This window comes from Epinephelus fuscoguttatus, linkage group LG1 (assembly GCF_011397635.1).
Source record: "Epinephelus fuscoguttatus linkage group LG1, E.fuscoguttatus.final_Chr_v1".
In the NCBI taxonomy this organism is placed as follows: domain Eukaryota; kingdom Metazoa; phylum Chordata; class Actinopteri; order Perciformes; family Serranidae; genus Epinephelus; species Epinephelus fuscoguttatus.
In genome coordinates this window covers 21,800,663-21,827,760 of record NC_064752.1, presented here as the reverse complement: position 1 = coordinate 21,827,760, position 27,098 = coordinate 21,800,663, and the positions used below count along the sequence as shown (strand labels likewise).

Here is a 27,098-nt window from a genome sequence, read left to right as displayed (position 1 = left end):
TCTAGTTTTCAGATTGCTCAGAGTGCTTCTACACTACAAAGTCGCATTCATACATCACACACTGGTGGCTGAAGCTACTGTACAAGGTGCCACCTGCTACTCAGTTTGAATGCACTCAAACACCAGGGAGCCTCTTGCCCAAGGATACTTAGACATGTGGACAGCAGGAGCGTATGGGATCGAACTGCCTTATAGTGGACGACCTGCTCTACCTCTTGAGCCTCAGTCGCCCCAGTTCTTGTTGTGTTTGTGAATGTGATTGTGTCCAACTTGTTAAAATCATTGTTGTCCTCTATTTGGATCAGTATCATGCCCTTCCTGTGTAAAACTTGACTGCTTCTATAATTTCCCTGCACTGTTTTCTTTTTATATTCTAAGTGCTGCTGCTGGCAATGCTAATAAGGCAGTGGTTGTTTGTGTGATTAACTCGTAGATAGTGTGAGTGCTCCTCTTATAGGACTCATTCATCTAGGGTTGTTGTGAAAATGTGTACAGTTAATAGCTGAAGACTTTCATCAAAGGACAAAACAGTTTTCCGGGATGTTTTACACCTGTCCATGTCTATGCTTGTGTCAAAGTGTCATAATAATTTCATAAGTAGCCTACTTGTTGGTATTAAAAAAAAGCAATATTGCTAAGAGCTGGGAGACGAAAGCAAAAGTGTAACGATACTGACTCCATTAATGGTTTGGTCTGTGAAATAACCCTATGATTTCCTTAAATTCAAGTGGATTTAGTCAGTGTGTGGTGTCCAGGCAACAATCCAAAATCTAAAAATAGTCAGTTTATTACCCCATAAAGCAACAAATCTCACAATAAATCCTAGCTACCACTTGAGGTTCTTTCTGCAAGAAAGTATGCTTTCATTTCTCCCCCACTCAACCCACCGTGTCCTCTGATCCACATCAATGACAGATAATCCACGAGTGCTTTGCTGTGCTGTGTAGTGGATCTACTACCGTGCCTTTTACCCATCAGGGTCACGCCATCATCATCACCCTGTAGCAGGTGTGACCGGTGTCGTGATTGAACTGAATGGGCAAGGAGCATTAAATGAGTCCTTGGGAACATGGGACACCCTATTCCCTGCCAGGGAAATTGATGGGAAGGGAAAGTCACCTTCATGTTATCATTACGATGTCAGTTACGAGCCATGACTCACGTGAGTGCAGCTGCTGGTGAAATAGGGTAGCAGGGGCTGCTCCGCTCATGGCTTTGTCAGGATGACATAGATGCCATTCTCTCTGCGGCTCTCCCCGTTTGATTTTATTCACGACAGTTAAACTGGGGTAAAACATCAGCAGTGTTGCTCCTCCCGGGCCATGTTATGAACTTGAAGTGTTTTGATGAGGTATTTTGTGTGTGTTAATGGAATCTGAGTAGACCTAACCACTGAACCAACCCTTATTGATGCCCAGCTCTCTTGCTATAGCCCTCTTTACAGCAGCGGCCTGCTTCTTGGGCAGACACTTTGAATTATTCATAGAATCACGTTGCTTTTAGCAGTGGATCAGCTACAGTTTGCTGCCGTGCACACACATATATAGTATACAGGATGATGTAGTAGAATCAAGATCTTAGTATGTGATATTGTGGGCTGTTGTTGTCACTGCCTGGCTTTTAACTGCAGTATACTGCAGGGCCAGAGTATTTTTCTGCGTTGATTATCCTTCTCCATAAATGGTTAGTTATTCTGAATATTCCACACTGGTATACCAAACCGTTATTGAGAAGATGTTAAAATCTTCAACTCACAGCTGTGGGGAAACCACAGAGGTTACATAGGTCTGATTTATTCATTCAGCTCATGTCTGCAGAGTGAGCACATGACTCCATCTAGTGGTGGAGGTGTGTAGAAGTTCTTTGAAAAAGGTGATACAATGTCAAATAATTACCCTACCAGTCTCTTCCTGACTAAAATTTTCAGGTTCATATTTAACTTAATATAACTTTACATTTTTGTTCATTTCTAAAATTACAAATAAACCAGACCAAAGCAAAAGTGACTCGGCCTCACAATTGGTACCTTTATCGGATCACCTTTTGGTGAACTATCATTCTGCAACATTCGAAATATTGTTGAAGCAAATCTGAGATGAGTCTTCTATGAGGTACGCTAATGGGCTCTCTGAGGCAATGTACCACTCCTACATCTTGATACTCTACCAGCTCTACTCTTTACTTGGTAGAGGCTTGATGTCCAACTTGCTTTGGACCAAACTGCCACTCATCGACTGGATGGCTGATTGCATCATTCCAGGCAGAGTCATTGTGGAGCCCTGTCTCCCTGTTGCTGTGGGAGGGTCGGCGTGCCTTTGTTTAATTACCCCCTCGTGCTCCTGACCTTGTCTGGGACGTGTTGATCATTATCAAATATGCATGATACTTACACTGGCAATCTTTCAGTGTTAGTGGACAAATGCCTGACTGTTTACTGTAGCCAACAGAATGGTGGAAACTGTGGTCGGTTAATGTGGGAAGTCTCATGGTAAAACATTTTGTGGCCTTAGTTTTTGCTTGTGTGTATTCTCATGTCTTTACAAAGCATTCTTATGATTAATATAATCTCTTACTAAGGAAAATGAATGGCTGAAAATAATATGTTTGACCACAGTTTTGTGAGTGGCAGACAGATCCTCTCAGCATTACATTTAATATAGTCTGACTGGAAAAACAATAATAACAATAATATTCTGAATATCCCCAAGAATCAAGCCTTAGCATGGTTCCACAGCTGAGTCTGGGATGTCATTTTATTTGTGTTTGGCACCATGGCCTTGGCTATGTAAATTAATATTTATTCCCTTATTTTCTGAAAAGCATCCATGAATGATGTTAAACTGGTTGGGTGGGCGTATTCTTTCCTTTGACCTAAATGCAGGGCAGCGATGTCAACGGTTAACCGCTGAGAATATTTTTGACTAGTTATACATGTCAGTGAATTTAGGTCAATATTGGGTTCACTTGCAGTCTCCCCTCTTATCTCTGCGGCTCAAAATTAAGCTGCTTACTCAGCAGGGCTACCAGAGGGTGGCTACCACTGGGTAGCCACTGGGAGGGCGTTACCAGCAGTGAATGATTGGCGCTGTGAGCTAGCTCCCGGCCGACCTGGGTGGTGCACAGCGCAGAGCAGCAAAGGCTAACATTGGGGTGGCGACTAGTGGGGCGACATCACTAGCAGTTCTTGCCAAATTAGTTGCATAGCTAGCTCCTACTCGACCTGGTTGGTGCACAGTGCAGAGAAGCTGAGGCTAACATTAGCTAACCAGTCGAAACTGGAAGGTAATTGGGCACTATGTTTCCACATGTTAATGCCTCTAGCCATCTGTCTGTCAGCAAAGCCAATAGAAAGTAAAATTAAAGGCAAGACATTTTACACAACTCAAAATATTAAAATTTCATCACCTCTACAGTGAATAGGGCTTTGAAATGGAGCTCACACTGAGTCAGTGGAGTGACGGCCAGACTGAAAGGAAAGGCCTTTTGTATTTCATGTTATTTTGCTTTTGTTTGTTTTGTTTTTTTTGTTTGTTTTTTTTTTTGTAAAAAATTAGCAGTTTAGTTACCGAAGTGTTTGTGTCAACCACCAACTGACACAAGTGTGCTTTCTCTCGTCTCCAGAGTCCCTGATTGGTGATAAACTGCAGTACCCTGTGGTCCCGGTGAAAGAACACCACCCCCGGCAGGCTGGCCACACCCCCTCCCACCTGCCTCCATGTATCCTGAATCTACCACAGACTCCCCTGCTCGCCTCTCCCTCCGACAGACTGGCTCACCGGGCATGATCTACAGGTGAGTTGATTGGTGTACACTGCAGACAGTCACAACACTCGGACTATTTGGATTATAAATTAAGATAAAAGTATCTCTAATAAATAATTTATAGGAGTTTATTTAATAAGCTAATACATTACACGTATTACATACTAACATATTGCTGTGTATGATCATTAATACACTGACTGTATCGACAGAAAAAAAGAAATGGTTGCCATACTGTGCAAAACCAAAACTGGTGTGTTCAGTGTCTCATAGTTATTCTAATTATTACCTAAAACCTTGCAGCAAAATGTTAAGTCAGTTATTACAAGGAGAAAAAAAATGTATGAAGTGTGTTGTGATCTTAACAAAACAAGCCAAACAGACTGTGTAAGAATGACTGAAGTGCAACCAAGTATAAGTACACAAACTGTGTTGAGTTTCTGTGACACATACACACTTGCAATTGCTCACATCCCTGTTGAGGACATTGTGATTTATGTTTATTCTGTGGAGGTTTAACCATAATCGTCATCGATGTTGTGTTTGCTTGGTGGAAGCCGCAGTATGAACAGCCATGCCTAATTTGTACAGATTCCCCTGCACTCTGATGTTTCACCAGCATGTGGCGTTAGAGACTCATCATCTTAAAAGAGCATCTGTGCCACTCTTCTTCTCAAGCAGCTTTATGACTCTGTTTCACATTGCTCCATTATGACCAGATGGGGTGCAGTGGCTGTCAGCTATACGTTTTATGGTACTTACCTAAATATACAGACCTACTAAAGCTATTGGACAGCTCTTGGCTTTTATAGACTTGAGTAACATAACAATAAAGGTGGATGAGATTTTTACATGACATTTTGATTTGCCTCCACTGGGAAGATGTGGGACACAGTATAGCAGCCTGTCACCAGCACGAGCACCATTCATAATTTCACTATACTACTTTTGATCTACTGCTTTTCCGCACATTTTTCTCAAAGTCACTGCACATCTTTTCAGTTAAGATAAAAGCTTGAAATGCTTGGCTACTTTTTTCAAAGGTAACATCATCAAACATTGAGTAGTGTGGAGTGTTGCTGCCTTTTTGATGTTCGACTTGACGTTTTAAAACACATTAGAGAAACCTGGGGACAACTAAGGGTATGGAGGCCTTATTCACTCTTCTGTGTTGTAGATAGTGTTTTATCAGTGTTGACTCTTTGTTTAACTCTTGGAATTTTGCATTAGCTTGTGTTGGATTAAATGAAACATCAGTTATATAGTGCACATTTATTGACACTTCTTTTAAAGTTATTTGAGGAAAGCACTCCATGTGAAACAAACAGAACTAGGTAATGGTTGCCGTAGTGTATTGCATAACACAGATTCCTCAGAGGTGCAGGTTAAAGGTGGACCTACTGCTTTGCCAAGATAAGTGATTTATAGTCTAATGTCAATTCTATTTGAATCCTGTTGTTATAGTTAAAAACTGTACAGTGTGCTTGAAATTTGTTTGATTAACTATGACCAAAAAAAGTTTCTTTCTTGTGTTTAATGAACTCAAATATAATGTTGTCATACACTTATTTCAAGTCAGTGAAAGGAGTGCTGTTTGGCTTGTACTTGTCTGTACTTCACAGACAATCACTAAAATGAATAAAATTAATGTATATGTAACAATATCTTGAAATATTTTGATTTTTTTTTTAATCAATTTGACCCCTCCTAGTTTGTTGTGAGTATAAAACATGCATTCAGAGTAGAGACTATAAGATCAGGTACCTGGATGTTATTAAGATGCAGGTTTGTTCATTTGTTTGTGAAGTCAAGAAATGTGTGTTAAGATTTTTTGGGATATTTACTAGGGCCATTATGGTGTGTGTATTCTGACATAATCATCACAGTACAGGGGGCCACGGTTTGGTGCATGCAGTACATATGCAATGTGAAACCAAAGTTCGTGAGGGCAAATTCTACCTGGAAAGTTTTATCTGCCTACCATTAGCAAAGGGTATTAAGGTTAGCACATCAAGCAGATTGGCATGACTCAATGACACTGTGGTGAGTGCAAATGAAAAGGCAGAGCTGGAAGACACACCTGCAGGTTTCTGGTCAGCAACATGGAGAAAGTTTTTCCATAACACAAGGACGATGTGTCTTCATTGTTTCATTGTTGTAAGGTCTATGGATGGAAACAAATCCAGCATGCTAATGCACATTCTGTCATCGCCCAAGTATGCCAGTCACCAGGATGATAAATGTTAGGGTGATAAATGTTTGAATGTCTAAATAAGCCAAATTGGAACCAACTGAAACACCTCCTAATGTTTTATATATATATTTGTTTTACCAGTTTTTTGATTTTGTATTGTTAGTTACCTTGCGAAGGAGATGCTTTTTGGTCTTATAGCCTGTTGTGACCTGTTGCCTTTTGGGAAAGTGTTTGTACAGTGAAATGCAGAAGTGTTTGAAATATTCCTAATTTTTATAATGATAATAGTTTGCCAAAGTTGCCAGTGGGCACAATGCCACCTCAGTTACCAGTAGCAGTAAGAAGATTTTGTCTGTCTTTGACACCAGTCTGTTCAAACTGAATGACAAGAAATGGATCCTTATGCATTCTTTTTTTTCTTACTGCACCAAACTCACACCAAACCGTGACTGAATCCTGACTTCTAATATTCACAAATGATCAGACACTCAAATAACTGCACTTTTCATGTAGTGTTATCAGTATTTTTGTGACATAAATGTCATGTCGTGTTCCTCAGACATTTCCAGCATGTATAACTTAATCCAGAGAACATTTTTAACAAACAAGGCTATGTGAATCCTCTTTTTAATACTCTATATCTGTGTCATTTACAAAGCTGTACTTTCTATTTCCTCCTGCTTCCACATTTTGTAGCATCTTTAGCTGACAGTCAACATCTTATGTGACCTTAGTGTCCATATCAAAGTTTCCCTGCTACTAACTTCTTCCTTTTCCTGCTCATATTAACCAAAGCTTTCCTTTTTCCTCCTTTCCCCTGACGTCTTCAGCGCTCGTTATGGGAGCCCCAAACGACAGCTGCAGTTCTACAGGTACCTGTCTGTCTGCATCTGACAATCACTGTTTGTTGTCGCTAAGCCGTGTTTTTTTTTTTTTTTTTTTTTTTAGTGAAGTATGTGTGTTTTTCTGTTTGTGTGTGTGATGTATTTTATAACATTTTGTGTTATATATTAATTTTATTTCACTATAATAACCTTGCTGTAGAGACTTGCTGTTCTGTCATTTAAAACCATACATCCATTAGTAAACCTCTGCAGCACAGATAACACTTATCATCTACTGTTTAGCTGGCAATGCACTATGCAGCTTAAACCTGATAGGGGTGATGATGGATTTTGTTGCAAGGTTGCTCTTAAAACCTTTGAATCGACAACAACTGCCTGCGTTTTTAAATTTTTTTTTATTTTTTTGTCATTTTGTTTCTCAGCAGTGACACTTGATACACCCTCAGACTTCAACATGTGACTAAGGAGCTCCTTTCAGAACTGATTTGCAGACACTTTTTTTGACATGTCTCTCACTTCGGCATGATTAGGCAGATTGTCGTTTCCTTTATTCATCATTTCTATATTAAACTGTAATCCTTTTTGACCTCATGGGAGTTGAACTTGATCTGCCCGTGTTGGGGGTGAGACGATGTTCCCTCAGAGTAGGGTTTCTGGTACTCACTCATCCTGTAGTGTGCCTTTTTAGATGGTCTGTTTTTGCTGCTTTAGAGTAGGATCATGTTTTATGGTCTGGTACCAGGCCTTATTCTGCTGATCCAGTTATAAAAACTCCTGACTACGTGAATGTGCTTGTAATGAGCTCACGATCGAATTTTTATGTTGGCGCCTTACACATTTCTGTCCTTTTAAAGTGCAAACCGTCCCACCAGCTGCTTCCCTGGCCTACAGTAGGTAAGGGGGATCGATGAAGCCCCCCATCTCTGTCTGTCCATCACTCTGATAGCATAACGGGCTAATACTGGGAAGGGAAGTTTTATTCTTTTTAGTCATCTCAACATTGTAACGCACCAAGTGCATGATGAGTAGCACACTTACTTCTGCTTACCGGGATGCAAATGAACTCTGAGTAGAGTTCAAGTCTACAGTCATGTTGACAGTATTTAGATTTGGCACTGCTTTGTCTCAACTCCATCTAGTACTTATGATGTTTTCTATTTTATCTTATTCTGTATTACTTTATTCTCCAGCATGAGCTGTAGATCGGTACTGTTCTGTGCGTCTGTATCTGTTCGGATCCATTTTATCTTTGTCTTTATGATTCTGTGCTATCAATGCTTTTAGTGAAGTGTTTCCGGCTCTGGCTATTGTTAAAGTGTTTTATAGTTTTTGGGGGACTGAGTGCTTTCCATTGATGAAGGTCGTTGACTTCTGACCTCTGTATGTCTAATGTATATGGTTAGGGAAAGATAATGTAATGCATTTAATGCATCCCTGCATATATGCAGGTTAGCGTTCTTTTGGTTCATATTTCAGCCTCTTTAGCTTGCAGATTTAGGTTAAAAAACATATTTTATAAGTAGTAAAATGTCCACTATAAAAGCCACAACTTGACTTTGAGACTTGAACTAGGTCATACCAGCTACATAAATTACTGTGTGTAATTTTCTTTAAATTACTTTTTTACGCAACTGATATTAAGAAAAAGTATGGTTTTACTAAATGAAGTTTTACCTCTCCAATTAAGGTTTGGTTTTGCTCATCAAGTCGATATATAGCAAACTCTGTTAGTAGGAAACACCTGTAGTGTTCAGGTGGGTTGGAACTTAAATAGTAAGATGAAAACTGAACTGTTGTCTGAGTAGTGCAGAGAGAAGGGTATCTGCAGGTTTGAAAAGTCTAATAAGAGTACTAGCATAGTGACCATTTGTATATGAATTACTCACTACATGTTACGTTGAATTCATGAAGAAAACTTTGTTTTCTGGCATGCCTCCAAGGTAAATGGAGAATCCAAAAAAGGCGAACATTCTTCAAGAATTAAGATAAATGGTGTTCATGTTTTACAACAGCAAAACTGTATCAAAACATCCTTTTACAAACTCTCACACAACTCATGTAGTATAATTCAAGTCTCGTTTTCTCATTGTCTTATGAAAGGCAAGTGTCAATTGTAACAGAAATTTAAATTAACTAAAGAATTTGAATTTAATGAATAGGTTATCCATCCATTTTATGCCATTTGCCTGGGTCCAGATCATGTTCATTATGTGTGCATTGCTCGAAAATGTTGTGTGGAAAAGCACATGGCAAGCAAGACAAGAAAAAAAAGTATAATGGTTTTTTAAGTCATGGAAAAGTTTTGAAATTTTGTCCATGAAAATGTGTAAGAACCCTGTATGCCTTGGTTCAGAAAAAAAACAGAAAACAAAACAGCAACTAAAACACATTTTTCCTATGAAAAGTAGCAATCATTTGATTATCTATTCACAGTTTTTAATTCACACTCATACACAGTAAAAAGCTGTGGTGGTACGGCACAAGCCATCAGAAATAATGGGTTTCAGAAGGGTTTGTCGTGCTCTGTCTGAAAGGGCTGATGACGATTTTTAAATGCCTCCTTTGTTTATCCCCTAATGTGGCTGGTTGGTTGATCAACCATGGAGTGGCAGTGTGTGAATACACAGCCCCAAAAATACACAGTTTTAAGTTAGCTGCATTGTTGATATGGATTACTTAGTAGTACCAAATGATTCAGTGGCTGTTATTTGACTGTAATTACTTACACTTGTATGAATTATACAGATGAACAGAGGTGTCCATTAGTGTTTCAGTATGTGTCAGAGATGATGATAAAATGAATTTGAACTCTCATCTAAGTACATTGGATACTTTCCTCTGTGTTAGTAAGGTCAGTACAGAGCAGCTGCGCTGATACAGGTGCCTCACAGTTGCTCGTCAGAGTCATTATTATGTGACTCAGTCTGATTCTGACCTTGACCTGAACGCAAGGCTGCGCTGCAGAGAGATGCAGCAAGGCGTGCTTAACCGATGTGGGTTTCGTAATTCCTCGGTTAGAGAGAACTTGAACATGCTTGGTGGTTTGTTTTTTTCTGTCTGTTGGTCTGTGTGTAAACGTACAGTACGTGTTTGCTTGATACTCTGTACATTTGTGTGTGTGTGAGTGAGAGAGAGAGAGAGAGTGAGAGAGAGTGAGAGAGAGAGAGAGAGAGAGAGAGAGTTTCACGTGCACACAACACTCAGGCCCTCATTACTGTCCGGCTCTTAGTATTCTTTCCTCTGGAACAACAATCAGAGGCTTTTAGTGAAAAAGCTTTGGTGAATAATTCAGGGCTGATATTATTTGCTGCGGTTAGCAGAAACAAGACGGGCCACTAAACGACATAAATGGATTTCTTCCACGAGATCTCACAGGGAGGGGAGGAGGAGAGGTGTTGGTCGTGGTGATAGAGTATGGTCCAAGTGGTGAGGGGAGGGAAGGGATGCACTCTCTTATACACTAATTGGTTTAGACGTTTCCTAGTAAGACACTCCCAGTTTGGGTGGACCTGCTTCATCACTGTCTGCAGTGTGTGTTTATAAGAGCAGACTGGCACCCAACAACCTCGCTCATGAGCCGACCCCCAAGAAATCGGGTGAGTTTGAGGGAAGATTTGCATTCATGACCACATCAGGAGTGTGTTTGTTGGCGTGTATGTTTTGTGTGTAAGGGGTTGGTGTGAGTGATGAGGAGTGTGTGTGTGTGTGAGGGTGTGGATGCATGCTGCCTCGCCTGAAGTCTCCTCCTTTATTTATGTCTTCTGTCTCTGAGCGAGGAAACCAGCTGTTTGGGAGATTAATAGAGAATTTGTGGGAGAGATCCAAGTCATGTCATGAAGCCGTCAACGGGTTTGACTTATTTCTTCTTCTGTGTTAGAACTTGGAACAGATGCGATTTAATATTGTTTATTAGTTCTTAATAGTCTTAATTTTGAATGGACATTTGATGTCAGTGTTGGGGGAACTGTGTACTGTTTTGTATAGAGGCAAAGAAAGTGCTGTTGTGCTGGTCAATAGATTTTAAAACAATCAATACAGCTTAGAGAGTGTACTTTGTGTTGAATCAGCAGTAAAATATCATTTCCTGGTTCGCAGGTGGTTATAAAGGAGGAACTCTACTTTGACAAGCTGATCGACAAATAATTCTTGTTGAGATTATAGATTATAGGATTAGTTGCAGTTAGTTTATATTGCAAATTATTTAAGTTTCCATTTTGAAAAGTTAGTGTAAATCTGACACTTAATTTTAGATTGATCTGTTTAGGGCTGTCCTAAATACCAGTTTTTGGGCGTCGAAGCTTCAGTGAAAAATAACTGATTTATTGAAGCTTCAACGGAGATGGTGGATTAATCAGAGATGAGGACACAAGTCAAACAACTATCTAGTTTGTTAGCATGCGGGTCACAGTTACAGAAGACATAATAGCTAAAAGAAATATTTATACAAGATGGCTTAGCTGTTACTGACAGTTTTCAGGTGCTTTGCAAAGCTCATTGTAGATTTGTGATAGACCAGTTTCCTTTGTTGTCTCTGGCAATTGACTTTTTTGGGCGTCATTTTGATCAATTTTGGAATAATTCACTTGATTTTTTTGACATTTTGCTAGTGTATCTGTGAGCCTGTCAAGTGTGGTCAAACTGTCCCAGTTTCAGTAGTGCTGGACGGCTGATGACAAATGTCCTTGTCTGAGAACTTATTTGATATGCATCAAAATCAATTATTAATTACTATAATACTGGATTGCTATTTTCTAATTCATGGCACACACAAGCACACACACACACACACATATATATATATATATATATATATATATATATATATATATACATACATATATAAAATAGTTTTTAGTTCAGCCCTAGATTCATTATACGAGGCCAGAAAGTCTTATCATTCTTTCCTTTGTTAATATTTAATGAATATTTTAGCTGTAATCACACAATCTCAAACTCATGAACGTGGATATGGAGTAAGCTATAATGTGATGTAACTAAGAAGAGAGATTATTATCCTGGAATGTAGTGTCAGCATGTGTTTTTTATCTGTTTTGTTGTTGTTGTTTCCAGACTAATGTTTTTATAAGTGGCTCCAACCATTTTATTTTTCATGCAGACACACTTTTCTCTGAATTTTATGTTTTTAAAGAAGTGACATTTGTATTTAGAAAACATTGGTCTGCAGGCCTGAGTATTGTATACTAAAGACACAGTTGGTAACTTCTGTGAAAAGAGCTTTGTGTCTTATTTGCTGAAAATGTTACTACGTTCTGAAAAAAGAAAGTTTCTTTTAAAAAATGTCCCTCCTCCCACCCTACTGCCTCTAATGGAATTCACCAGGATTAGCCCACAACGTGCTCAGCAACAGTCAATCTGAGCTGAGGAGTCTGACGCAGCTGTCAATCATGTCAATATCTCAGTGAACTGCGGTCAAACCATCAAACTAGGCAGCACTGATCAAATGTGAAGCAAGGTCTGTTACTGCCTTGTCTGTTTCTCACTTCAAATGTTAATCAGAAGCATATTTTAGTGTACTGTTTAGCTGTGGAATGAGAAGTTTTGTGACATCTCCCACTGGCCGGACAAACCTTCTCATTTTACAGCTAAACAATACATTAAAATATGTTTCTGAAAACGTTTAAAATATGCAATTCAGTACCGCAATCTTGATTCATATTTGATCAGCGCTGCCTAGTTTGACAGTTTAAATGCAGTTCACTGAGGGATTAACATGACTCACAGCTGCGTTAGAGACTCCTCAGCTCTGGCTAGTTATTTTCATTCACACACTGTAAGGCCATTTTTTTTTTATTTTTTTTTTTTAAGATAAAAGTTACTAACAGTAGCTTTTACAATGTGTCACATTGTCCTCACCAAGAAAGTGGCTTTGTTGCAAGTGTTTGGTATTGTTCAGTATTAAGTTGCTTTTTTTGTAGTGATGGTGGAACTGACAGGGTGCTGCCCTCTGTAGATTAAATTCAGCACAACACTCACAGTAGATCAGAATATTAAATGTTCTACAACAGAATAGAACTCCTTTATTGCCATTGTATTAGTACAATGAATTTAATTATTCAAAAAGCTACAACTGTACACAGTGCAAGTAAAAAGGTACAAACAACTGACAACCCAGAAAAATATGTTCATCGCATCACCACTAAATAAGAATAAAATAGATAATAATCAGTAATAAGTGGCAGCTGTTGTGTTTGCACTTGATGTATGTAATGTCACCCAGACTGGAAATGAAAGTTAGGACAGTTTATGAGGTGAAGGGGAGTTCAGAGTTGTGATGGCCCAGGGTAAGAAACTGTTGTTAAGTCTTTTGGTTCAAATAACTCAAGCAAAAACAAGCTAATATTTAACTGAAGAAGGAAGACTTAATGGTTGAAACTAATATTCTTTTAAATGGATAAATGCCCTGTACTCCTGAGCCTGCAATAAAGCCAAACTCTACATTAAAGATCTATGACAAGTGCATACTGTGAGGTTGTTTGGGGACTCTTTTAACGCTGGTGTCCATGTGTTTCTTTCAGTCCAGACGGGCTGGTTGTGCCTTTTGTGAGAGGCACTTATATTGTGGACTTCTCTCAGAAAGTTTGTCTCTTGGCTCTCCCTGTTAGTCCAGTCCAGAATCAGAAGTGAGACCAGGCCGTCCCCTCTTGCTTGGTGCATGTTTGAATCCCTCCCCTTCGTAGATAGCATGTGCCCTCTCTGGTCCTGCTCCTTAATCACCAGCAAGTCACCTGAATGCTCCCTATCAGTGTAACCCTGCCATTGTATACCTGTCAGGGGAGGGTGGTGCTGGGCTATGTTGTGCGACTCTGATTACAGGATGCATGGCCGTGTGCTGCCCCAAGCAGGAGAGCTGTTTTTTTATGGGAGCAGGTGCTATTTAAGGAGGTGGCTGCGCTCTGCCGGCTCCTCATTCCATCCATGTCCCTACCTTAATCCTCACTGCACGGGTCGCCTTAGCATCACAAGGAGGAGGAGAAGGAGGGGGGTGGGGGGGGCATGTTTGCGGGAGGGTACGCAGGAGGCCCCCGGGGGGCTCCTGGCAGGCGCAAGTCCAGTTACTGTCCTCCTGACAACCTGCAGATCCCCAAACCGGCAGCGCCAAGCAGCGGTGTTCGTAAGAGCAGCAGCAGTGGCAGCGGCAAGATGCTGTCTATGTCATACAGCGAGAGCATCCGGAGCGGGATCAACCGCTACCACTCGGACCAGGGGCTGAATCAGCCGCCGGCCAGGCCCCCTGACCAGGCTGAGCTGCAGAGACTCCGGGAACAGAGAGTCGCCGCTCAGATTAAGAACATGGAAGACTTCCTGAAGATGAATGGCCTGGCTCTGGAGGAGTGTGTGTCCTATCAGACAGGCATGAAGTACAGGTAAGACAGGGGCAAGAGCTTTACAGGGACTCAGACACTCCTGAGACTTTGGCAGTGGTGGGGCTGAGAACCAGCAGGTGAGAGCAGCTTTGTAGTTGAGTGAGGTCAGATACTCAAACTACTGCTGAACAGATGTTTTTGTTGAGGAGGGTCTCATGATTAATTTTGTACCTTTGCTGATTTTATTTAGATAAATGCTGTCATCAGAAACAGGTCCGCAGTCAGAAGCATGTTTGTCTGGTCTTTGTAAATATCCGTGCAGTCTTGCTCTGTCCTCTGGTCAGACTGCTCTCATGCTAAGGTACTGGGGCTCAGGTTTTATTTTAATCATCTAGGTCGGTGGCATATTTGCCCAACTACATGGGAAGGACAGACTGCTCCGTAAGGAGTTACCTGGCCCCTTAAAATCTCACTCAGACTTTGTTTTCTTTTTCCCCTTGATTGTGAAATGAGTCTCCCTTCTTCTCTGTTTCTCACTTTATGGAGAATTCTGCCCACCAAATACGAACAGAGGTGATTTTTTTTCTTTGTGCACAACTGGAAGATATTGATAATAGACATATAATCCTATTCAGTTAAATAGTAAGTGTCATTTTGGCTGTCATAACATTGTAATACAGGTTTAAATAATGGCTTGGTCAGAGGTGTAGTTTTTTCTGAACTTGGTTAGATGTTGTAAGGATGATTAACACCATATGCCCTCTTGGCAAGTCAGCACCATGTATTTGTAAATTTGGTGATCTAGAATTTTTCAGATAAAGTATTCCTTCATGGACTGAGAAGATTCAGCCATTAAACAATTTATAATGTAATTTCTTTATTTAAAAATGTGTCGTCACAAAAGGTGAAAACAAGGCTGTTTTTCTTAGCTCATAAAAAGTTAATGTTTTGGAGACACATGGTTCTCACAGTCATACATAAAATATTGTCTCATTGTCATCGATGCTGTATCAAGGCAGTGTGTCACAATTATTGTATGATTTATCTCCTATTACAGATGCACTAACAAGAAAAATGAAATCCACCATCAAGGCAGAATAAGAGATGTCATTTGAAACATTTGCTGATTGTATCTGTGTGATCAACACAGTGACGGCAAAGCAAACAGCCTATTTTATGGACTGATGCCGTTCAAAGGCTCGAGCCCATGCAGGAGGCTGATCATCTGTTGTGTTGGCTAATAAAAACCTGTTAAACTGGTGTCGTCATTGTCATGGACATGGATAGCTTTCATCACAGGCATGGCTGCTGTTGTTTTTGACTGAGACCAGTGACTAGAACGCAGGTATGGCTGGCTGCTGTTACCACGTCTGGGGTGACCACGTTTTACCGTCGTCTACAGGTAGTGTTGTGTGTCACCGCCGCGCTGGCATGTGTCCTCTGCCATAGTTACCTCCTTGTTGTGTAAAGCTCAGTCACCGGCCCGTGACGGGCTTGGGTGCAGCTTAGCGTGCAAGCTTGTGTGTAGAAAGAGAGTTTAATATTGCAAAAAGCATGTGTGGTTCTTTACTTACAAACCTCAGAGAGCCTCGTACAGTAACCATCTATACTGGTTATGTATCAGTAACACTCAAGCTGTTAATCTTTGATGGGAAACCTCTGGTTTTCCTCTCTTCAGCCTAATTGATGACAATAAATTTAAGTTTGATTCATGTTTTTTCTTTTTATTTCTTGTTGTATTTAACCATTGGTGTCTGTTTACCGCAGGAGTAGTAGCTCATCTAACAGAGGAAGTCCTGCCAGGATCCGCTGTTTCTCGTATCGTGATCACCCGCAATTCTGTAATTAGTGCTGCAATTGGGTCAGCAGTTCATGCGACCTCTGGCTCAATCTCATCATTATTTCAGGCATGTGTGGTCAGAAAGGCAGCCCAGCATTGCTACTAAGCTCCATTTAGCCATTCTTAACATTGCCATCACCTTTTCCAACAAACACAAGCAAAAAAGTAATATCATAGTCGTCCTCTCTGCTTTACAACTCTCTGGCTTGCTCAATACTCTGCACACGTAGGCAGAGCTTTCATAAGGGGGGATATTGTTTTACACCACTAGAAAAACACAAGATTCATTTTCCCTGAGTATAATCAACATATCTTTAAAAGAAAATGAGTAGTAGTGGTGTTAAAAATAACCCCGATCATGTGGTTTAAGGTTGTAAATATTGTGTAATTCAAATTAAGCAAAAAGGATTACTCTACTTCCATTATGTCACCCTTGAAACTAAATACTCCCACTCAGCAGGACCATTTGGACACCGGAAAACTTTCCCCAGTGTCCATGTCCTGCGACTGAAAGAGCCAGGCAGCGGGTAAAGGAGCCAGCTTGAGTTCAGTGAGGCAAGATGGGAAGCCTTGTGTCTCCTGTTTTAGCTGTATGGAGGTTGGACTGGGGCAGTATAGATTTCTGGAGTGACTTAACACTAATGGACATGGTAATGACCTCCACTTAGACATTCATACATGCAACGCTACTTTTGACCATAACTGTACATCAACGTATAGTATGCCCCTCCTGTAATGTTAAAAGCTTTGATGTGCAGGCAGTCACTTTATATCTTGGATCCTTTAAATTTTAAAAAAGTGTTTTTCAGCTTCATGTTACCCATTCTTGAGAAGTGGGACCAAAAAAAACACATTAATTTCTATTCTGGGATGAAACATCATTTTAAAGGGTTTATGTGCATGAAAAGGAGATTCATAAAATATTTTGATCTGCCTCTTCTTTTTAAACTTTAAACTTGCCCTGTGCCAGAAACTTTGAAATCTAAAAACATCAATGTAACAATGTACTGCTACAATTATGTTTAATTTTTTTTTTTTTTTTTTTTGTGAAAATGTTGGCCCTCTAAAGACGTGTCCCAGATTTTTGTCACTTCCATCAGATTTCTACAAATATATCACTTAATCACGCATAAAAGCAGTTGGCCTTATTTTAAGGACTTCTGTCATACTTCTTGTTTTCCTAAAAGGCAGGAATACTGCGTAAGTACTGGTACGCTTTCTAGGTTTTTGATAAATTCAATGAATAATATTGTTTTCCACTGTGTCTCAACCACAACATTTTAAAATGAGTATTTCCTTAGCAACTTTGAAAAATGACATGACTATTTACTACAACTGCTGTGAAATTAATAAACATATAGCTTTTTTCAGCTCAGTAGGACTCCATCAGGTCTTACCTCTGATAGCGATTATGTTTACTCCTCAAGAAAAAAAACACAGTACCTTTTGTGGGCTGTGAAATAAGCTTGCACGATATTTACAGTACAGGCCAAAAGTTTGGACACACCTTCTCATTCAATGCGTTTTCTTTATTTTCATGACTATTTACATTGTAGATTCTCACTGAAGGCATCAAAACTATGAATGAACACATGTGGAGTTATGTACTTAACAAAAAAAGGTGAAATAACTGAAAACATGTTTTATATTCTAGTTTCTTCAAAATAGCCACCCTTTGCTCTGATTACTGCTTTGCACACTCTTGGCATTCTCTCCATGAGCTTCAAGAGGTAGTCACCTGAAATGGTTTTCCAACAGTCTTGAAGGAGTTCCCAGAGGTGTTTAGCACTTGTTGGCCCCTTTGCCTTCACTCTGCGGTCCAGCTCACCCCAAACCATCTCGATTGGGTTCAGGTCCGGTGACTGTGGAGGCCAGGTCATCTGCCGCAGCACTCCATCACTCTCCTTCTTGGTCAAATAGCCCTTACACAGCCTGGAGGTGTGTTTGGGGTCATTGTCCTGTTGAAAAATAAATGATCGTCCAACTAAACGCAAACCGGATGGGATGGCATGTCGCTGCAGGATGCTGTGGTAGCCATGCTGGTTCAGTGTGCCTTCAATTTTGAATAAATCCCCAACAGTGTCACCAGCAAAACACCCCCGCACCATCACACCTCCTCCTCCATGCTTCACAGTGGGAACCAGGCATGTGGAATCCATCCGTTCACCTTTTCTGCGTCTCACAAAGACACGGCGGTTGGAACCAAAGATCTCAAATTTAGACTCATCAGAACAAAGCACAGATTTCCACTGGTCTAATGTCCATTCCTTGTGTTTCTTGGCCCAAACAAATCTCGTCTGCTTGTTGCCTCTCCTTAGCAGTGGTTTCCTAGCAGCTATTTGACCATGAAGGCCTGATTCGCGCAGTCTCGCGCAGATGAACTTATCCTCAGAAGCAGAGGTGACTCTTGGTCTTCCTTTCCTGGGTCGGTCCTCATGTGTGCCAGTTTCGTTGTAGCGCTTGATGGTTTTTGCGACTCCACTTGGGGACACATTTAAAGTTTTTGCAATTTTCCGGACTGACTGACCTTCATTTCTTAAAGTAATGATGGCCACTCGTTTTTCTTTAGTTAGCTGATTGGTTCTTGCCATAATATGAATTTTAACAGTTGTCCAATAGGGCTGTCGGCTGTGTATTAACCTGACTTCTGCACAACACAACTGATGGTCCCAACCCCATTGATAAAGCAAGAAATTCCACTAATTAACCCTGATAAGGCACACCTGTGAAGTGGAAACCATTTCAGGTGACTACCTCTTGAAGCTCATGGAGAGAATGCCAAGAGTGTGCAAAGCAGTAATCAGAGCAAAGGGTGGCTATTTTGAAGAAACTAGAATATAAAACATGTTTTCAGTTATTTCACCTTTTTTTGTTAAGTACATAACTCCACATGTGTTCATTCATAGTTTTGATGCCTTCAGTGAGAATCTACAATGTAAATAGTCATGAAAATAAAGAAAACGCATTGAATGAGAAGGTGTGTCCAAACTTTTGGCCTGTACTGTATATCTAAGTAGAAACCTCCGGGGCTAAGAAATGAAGGCAACACGCAAGTGCCAAAAGCTGCAGTTCTTTGAACGGCCACTTGAGGCTGGCTCCAGAAGTGAGTCAATAGACATCACCTTAGACTCTCATGTGAAAATACGAAATTTACAGCAGAAATAAATGTTTACAGCCTGGTACAAAAAATGTTATTAATTTTACCCTTCATGACAACTGTATATTTTATTAAGGCTAAAGTTACACATGATTATGGGGTGCCACTTTGAGTGATAGGCTGTCTGCTGATGATGTCCTCGGCCTCTTAGTCACATCCACCCCTCGCTCCTCCAAAGTGCCAGCCTCTCACCCAAATATGGTTACTTGTGGCTCCAAAAAACCAAGATGGCAACAGCTGTAATGCCAGACTTGAGGCCTCAAAATGGGAGTCCACCATCGCAATGTCTACTTGTGTGATAAACACATTAGGACAGACTGCGATATTGCACTCAGGGATTTTTTGAGTTAGTTAAAAGAGTATCAGTAAAAAACTGCACTTTAAATTTAACTATTATTTTCTATGTTATTGGTGCATTTTGAATTCAGGTTAGTGTTCGATTTGTTTGATAGTCAGATGTTGAAAATCATTTTCTATCATTTTCTGTTAAATTCAACAAGCAATTTGTTGAATTTAAGAAGTACACTTAAAGCAGAATACACTTCAGTATCTGTTTATTTATCACAAGTAATATCATTATTATCATATTCAACAATGTTAGCACATATTTCCCTCATCGTGCTGCGCTACTGCAAAACCAAAATAGTTGGCTTCAAAAAGAGGCACTAAAGCATTTTAGTGCTCCAGTGGTTGTTAATTTTGTGATTTTAGCACTATGACCTTTATAATTAAGTCATTTGATTTATTGTGAATCCAGAAAACTGCTGATCAGTGAAGGTTAGGGCTGTAACTAATGATTAGTTTCATTATGGTTTAATCTGCCAATGGTTTTAGTCCAAAAAAATGTTAAAAATATGCCATTAACAATCACAATATTTTGTCCAACTGACAGACCAGAACCAAAATTTAGTCACAGATAAAGTCAGAGAAGGGGCAACTTGGACTGGGAGATATGGAGAAAATCAGATATCATGATATTATCAACCACATACCTAGGTATTGATATTTTGATCGTGTTGTAGGGTTATGTACAAAATATGTACATAATGAGATTTTTAGATATAAATAGAAAAACTAAACACAGCAAATACATAGTTATCTTTGAACATGTCTGTTAATAAATTTTCAACTCAAAGAATGTACACTGTTACATCCTCTTTCAGCAGTCCTCTGTTAATAACTGCTGATCTCCACTAGATGGTGGAGATGTTCCATGTTAGCAGTGGATGCACTTTCTAAATGCCTCCCACTGCACTCATTGCCATCATGTATTCACTGAGCACAATGAGTGCATCATTCTTTGCACTCCTACACTGCTGAACATCTTGGCCAAATAGTTAATATTTATCACTTTCTTTTCAGCTTAGCTTGGTATTGAAACTAGACCTGAAGATGACTAAGGCCATGTAGGATGGCAGCCGTGTCACCAGGTGGCAGCAGGGAGGAATGTTTCTTGTTAGTTCACTGCTCCTGCCTCAATGCATCATTCAGACATGTTTTTTTTAACGTCCTAACATTTGTGTCTTTCGTACTCTTACACACCCTTGACTGATCTCTTTCACATATTTCTCACTGCTAGACACACACACACACACACACACACAAACCTCTTGGTGAGGACATAAATCTGCAGCGAGCCACTCTAAACTGTAAACTATGTTTTTCTCAGTCTCGGCAGCACTGCAGCAGCATGTGTGTCAGTGACTGTGACGTTTTTCTTCAGGCGATCCCCTACTCCAGAGCTAAATTTAGCAGCAGAGTCATATCCAAAGCTGCAGCTGGATACAGCTGAACGGGCTGCAGCCTAACCTGTTAATCTACTATTTTACCTCAAGCCCACCGCCTCGCAGTCTTACTACATTGATGTTAACTGCAGAAATGTGTGTGCTTTATCTTTGGCAGGAGTGGGAGATGATGTTTAGGTATTTGGAGTGATATAGATTTAGTTTTCCAGTGGCGATCTCCCCAGTTCCTCTTTGAGCTGTCTGTGTCTGGCCTAGTCTGACAGCCTGTCAAAATGTTCTAGTCAGAAATTGTGTGTGGGCACAAGAGGTGGGAATGCCAGAGATTACACAATTCTGTTTTGTTTTTGTTGTTGTTGTATTTCAATTCAAGTCTCTTATTTATGGCAGCCCAGCAAGATGTCCTCACAATCACAGTTCAAGAGTCAGTACATCGTTTTTAGATTCCCGAATTGGCCATGTGCATAATTTTGCCTTGAATTATGTTATAAGAGGATTATAACTTGAAATGATGTCATCATTGGTTACTTCTGATTTACAATGTTCCAACTGTCTCATTTGTAAGGCTTTGTATGTGGTTGTATAACTTGTATTACACCACAGTTTTTACTTTTATGTCTCTGATTTATGTCAAGAGGCGCAGGCATGATCTTCACAGAGGGCTCAGCCTTGTCACACAAGTTGTTGCTGTTGCTTTTGTTTGACATGTTTCAAGTAAATTCTTGAGAAATAGAAGGTCTCTCAAGTGCTGCTCCTTCCTGTCACTCTTATAATTATAACTGATATCTGACAACACAAGCCCTTTGTTGCGTTTCCCAAAATTTGAAGGACAGTTCACCCCAAAATCCCTTTTCTGGTTTATCAGTAGTGCTGTTTATCAATCTAGACTGGTAAGTATCAGAGATGTCTGCCCTCTCTCAAATAAAATTTGTTTTAAATGTCTTGTGGTGCTCATAGCGCCAAAAAACAACATTTGAAAAACCAAACAGCAATGTCTCTTTGCAGAAGTCATGACCTGGTTACCCAAGATAATCCATAGACCTTGTTGTGAGCAGTTTCATGTAGGAACTATTGTCTTTCTACCAAACTACACCACCAACCGTATCACCAGAAGGAAGCATGCATCTACTCATGGACGGAGGCTTGTGCTTGTGACAGTGCGATATGTAAACAGTAATGGCGTCCTCCTCGGCTGAGCTGTAATGTTAGCTAGCTTTGTGGTGCTAGGTGAGCTAGCAGTAGATGTAAGAGGAACTTTTTTTTCCTCGTTTTGGCGTGATCTGTCCCTTTTAAATAATAAAAGCACAGTTATACCTGTCCTCTCCTTCATCACACTGCTGAACTTCAGCTGGAAACACTGTTACGGGTTTCTTTGCCTGGCTGATCATGCTTCACACCTATGTTAACTCTACGCTTCCTCACATGTACTTTGATGCCCGTCTGCATTAACCGTGTGTTTTTTCTGTATGTCTGAAAGTGTGTGTGTCTCTGTGTTCGTTAGTGTGTGTGTCACTGGAGGCTGCGGGGGGATTGCTCTCTGCTTTATGACTACCCAGTAGTGACAGGAGGTAAAGGGCCCTCTCCACTGTCCTCAGCCTTTTAGACACTCAGGCTTTAGAATTGCGCCGTTGTCGCTTCAGATCCCATAAAAGTTTTTACTCAACAACATTCAGCACATATTTCCTAAACTGTCGAGCGCCCTCTCTGAATAAAATGTGAAGTTTTGTTTGTTTCTCCTAGGGCCATGTCCTTTTCTTTCCTGCTCTCTTGAACTTCTCATAGAACATCAGGATGTGCTGCATCAGTGTGGAGTTTGTCAGGAATCCTGCCAAGATTTATTTTTCTGTGAATTACGAGGTCTTTAAGCAAGAGAAAATTTGATGGCTGTAAGTCTTAAAGTGCAGTAAAGTAAATGTGGTTTGGGAATACTTGACCAAAGTGCGTCTCATTCACGAGTCTGAGGCTATGGCGGCGAGGAAGGAAAGTTCACCGAGGCTTTTAGTACGTTCCTGTGATTTTCTGCTCACTCCTGCAAATTTAATGCATGGGAAACTTTCTATTTCATGCTTGACTGATTTTTCAGAAATGCAGCAAAGCCAGGTCCTGAGTTTGTTTGGTGCAGGTGTTGTCAACCTGTAAAGTAGACAACACAGATTTTAAGATACTAGTGTTTTTGTCAACTTTTTTCTTCATTTCATATTTCCCTTCATTGCTTTGTTGTGCACTTGATAGGAGACTCTACCTCTGCCCCACATTGCTCATGCCAAGTGTCAGCTGATGGCGTATCACTCTTTTTTTGCTGTATTGATCCTGCTGATCCCCGTATGCTCCCTAGTTTTATTGGTTCTATCATAGAGGATACAGTATATCCACTTCAGCTGAATCCACTTCTTCAAAACTACAGTTCTGTCCCAATTTCTTACTGCGCAAACAAACTTTTTTTTTTTTTGTAGTTTTCTGTTTTCCGGTCTCCTTTTTTCCCGTCTTTGTTTCTGCTGCTTAAGTGTCGCATTTGTGAATATTGCCTGATATGTCATCTCAGATTCTTCCATTGTTTCTAAAGGTGTCAGGTCATAGTTCGTGTAGGGCGAGACCTCAGGCAGGACCACCAGGCAAAAGGTTTGACCTGTCTCACCTCTCGAGGTCAAGGATTTACTAACAGCAGTCTGACCGAATTGTAGAGCTGCTTTGTTTCTATATTTGTTCAGGTAAGGGCCATTCAGGGTGACTGAATCAGTAGCTGAGAAATAAATAGGAACCATCTGTTTCGTAAGCTCGGTTTAACCCTTGTCCTTCAACACGTCTGTGACAGAGCCATCAACAAAAGCTTATGATCAAACAGCATTTTCTAGAGAGTTATCAGTCGCTCACTGAAGCAGATGTTGGCCTCCAGAGCTGTGGATTATCAAGGATATAACAATAGATTTATAGCTTTTCTTAAAATGGTTCTTTCTGATTGATTGTTTACTCATAGTTTTTTCTAGACAGTATACAGATTAGATCAGACTTTATTAATCCCACACCAGTGGAATCCACACATCAGCTCAAGAGTCAGAGGTAAAAGAAACAGGAATAACAGGGATTGAGTGATAAATAAAATGAGACAAGATAAATACATGACAAAAATATAAGTACTATAAAAATAAATAATATAAAAAATATTGTGCAATTAGGAAAATACACAAAAATGTTGCAGAGTATACATTGGCCACTAGATTTTGCCTTTGTATAAATAATGTTTGTACTTTTATGAAACCATTTCTAGCCAACTCAGGTAAATAATACTAGATAATTTTATTTTAGATAATGAATTCTGCAGTTGTTGTCAGTTAGTACAGACAAGTGGTAATGTGATTAAATGGGAAATACACAAAACTGATATTTGTCTATAGGTCCAACTGAAGTTATACTGCATATTGGAATAACCCTGTAATTTACAATGTAAGATAATACATATTAGGGCTATTGCTGTAAAAAGTAACACCCAAATTTAAGAGGCAGACCTAATGTCGGGGGTATTCGGGCCAACTGGTAGCTTTATTTGTTGGAAGAGGTATTCAAGCGCAATGATCTCAAGGTCCTTTACTTTGAATTGTTATCCAGTTTTCCACGTCATATACGGAGCTACAGTATTTTTGAATTACTAGACCTGATATGTCTTAAAGGCAGTCAGGACAGAACAGGTCTCAGAATTGATCCCTGTGATAAATCACATTTAATTTCGGAAATTGATGAAATAAAATCCCCAATCGTAACAAAGAATTTTCAGTTGGACAAATTACAAGAGCAACAACCGGGGACAGAAATACCAGTCCACTGTCTCATTCTGTACAAAAATGTTGATGTAACTGATTGTGTCAAAGACATGTAAAAGTTAATTTGCAGCCATCAGTAAAACATTTGTGTCCCCAAGTAGAACACATACATTATCATTGCTGTTGTGTACCTCCTAAAAGGTTTATATGTTACTGTCTGATTTTTTTTTTTTTTTTTTAAATAATGGGTTACCTTATTTTTATTTAGTCTGTGGATTTTAGACCATGTCATTTCATCAGTTGTTATTTGAAACATCTGGACACATGATGCTCAGAGCTCCAACAGCAAGCAGCCACATCTTTCCTCCTGAAAACCATGCAATAGAAAACATTTCTGCCTAGCAACGCTGCTCTGAATGAACCGAAGGTATGACAAATGCTCAGAGGCAGGTGGGAGGATCCTCTGTTGAATAGGACAGATTATTCTGCTTCCTCCACTCACTCTCTCTTTCCTCAGATTAGTGAGCACACTCCCTCGGACTGTGTAACTCAGCCCTATTTGGTTTAAACACACCTTGTTACACAAGCCGTGATGCTGAAATCTCTACATGGCTGTGAGATCACAGCTGTTCTGCAACGGTCAACATATTTACTTAAACTCACACTGAGTATTTACTCCGTTTCATATTGAATTAGAAACTCTTTTTTTTGTCCGACAGTAGATATTTACCAGGCTATAGTAGTCCATTAAAAACATCATGGATATAACATGTAATGACTGAGAAAAGCTAAAGCCAAAAGGCAGCGTAAAGACTATATTACATAATAACAGGGGTTCCCTATCTGCTATTTTAGATTGTCTCAGCTCTCCCGCTCCGTTAGATGTGTCAGTGGGGACAGCTGAAATGACAACTCCTCCTGAGCCCTGCTGTCTGCGGGGAATCTGTCATGTGCACTGGAGAATTAAGAATTGCAGCACTCGCTGCTCACAGATGTGACCTGTGTTTCTCTTTACTCTTGTGTGTCCTTAGGAATTCCCAGAAAAACTGAGATAGGATTTAGCCTTTGCTAAACCTAATTTTCGCCATTCTTTGTGTTCGTGTGACAGCTATTATAAACCTTCAGTATCGCCACATTTTGAGATCCTTCAGATCAGGGATTAGAGGAGTTGTTGTTTGATTTGCAAAGCAAAAAGTACAGAAACTAAACAAAAGATTGATGCTTGAATTACCTATACACAACAATATTCTAAGATATTTGTCTCCTTCAGTTAATTACATCCTTGTTGCAGTGATGAAAGAGTCAGCCATTAGAAATGTTTAGACACAGCCTCAGGATGCATTAAGCTGCTAGAAAAGCATTACCACATCTGTCGATCAACACTGTCAATCTGTCTGACCTCACATCACTTTCCATTAACTCTCTTAAGCCCTTTCTCCCACACACTTACACACACACACACACACACACGCCACACACACTCCTCTGCCTCGCCACTCCCATCTCAGGGATGCTATCATTTTCACTCGGTTACTCAAATCCTCACTAATGCTGTTCAATTAAACCCTCAGTAAGTGGAGCTTAGACCTCCATTGGACAGCTGGCCAACAGTTACACATGATACAACGATGGTCATCCTCTACCGCTGGGGTGTATACAGTGCACTAACAATCACCGCCTGCCACAGATGACATTGTCCTGGCGTGACGCCTATGGATAGGCTTTCCTGAGTTAACAGTAAGACATGTACACAAAAGAAAGCTGAGCTAAAGTGAGATGAAGCAGTTGAGAAAATATGTTTACCCAGCTTGGAGGACTTTGTGCTTCAAGATGTAACACCACTGTTCAATTGCAGATTTCAAAGGAGTCCCCATCAGAGGATCTCTGCAGTCGTCCCTACAGGACAGAAAGCCAGGGCTTGCTGAACTAGCTTAGACAGATCAGGCCTAACACCCTGCAGCTACTCTGGATGCCAGCTCATGTGCCAATCCCAGCTCGATGGAGGTACCCACTCTGCCCCTGAGAGCAAATTAGTAGAAGACCGCATGAGACGGTGGCGGATGTCAAATTTGGGAGTCCTTTCCCCCTTTCAGCAGCTAAGGGCGTTCTTTGTATTTCGTCTAGGCTCACTGTGTAGGATTGATTCAGAGAGCCAGTGACTATTTTTAGAGCTAACGCTGCCGTTGTGGTGAAGGTTCACGGCTCATGACGGTGCCCCACACTACCTCTGTGGTCAGAGTAGTTCCTAATGCTTTAATGTCGATGAAAGTACAGTAGCTGTAGCGTCTTCCCCCTCTCTGATACTGTGCTGCTTAGCTGCAGTATGTGGGTTGTAAACCTTGCTGGCTGTCCCTCCAGTACAGCCAGGAGGGACTACTGGGGCTTCATTATGGTACGGCATCATTGATTGCCAAGACTTCTTCCCGATCAGGGCAGCAAAGATGAACAGAACAAAACCAATAATTTTAACTGTGTGTT

The 27,098-nt window shown here is 40.3% G+C and overlaps 1 protein-coding gene across 4 annotated transcripts in view; it reads left to right on the top strand.

Moving 5' to 3' along the window:
* Nucleotides 1–27,098, top strand: part of kcnab2a (potassium voltage-gated channel subfamily A regulatory beta subunit 2a) — a 120,641-nt gene that overhangs the window by 42,039 nt on the left and 51,504 nt on the right. For 3 of the 4 annotated variants that reach the window (XM_049583156.1, XM_049583164.1, XM_049583147.1), the window contains 2 exons: nucleotides 3,622–3,792; nucleotides 6,787–6,828. In XM_049583156.1, the coding sequence (XP_049439113.1) occupies nucleotides 3,716–3,792; nucleotides 6,787–6,828 (119 nt within the window). In that variant the 5' untranslated portion in view covers nucleotides 3,622–3,715. The remainder of the gene's footprint in view (nucleotides 1–3,621; nucleotides 3,793–6,786; nucleotides 6,829–27,098) is intronic. The other variant, XM_049583172.1, reaches the window with a different exon arrangement.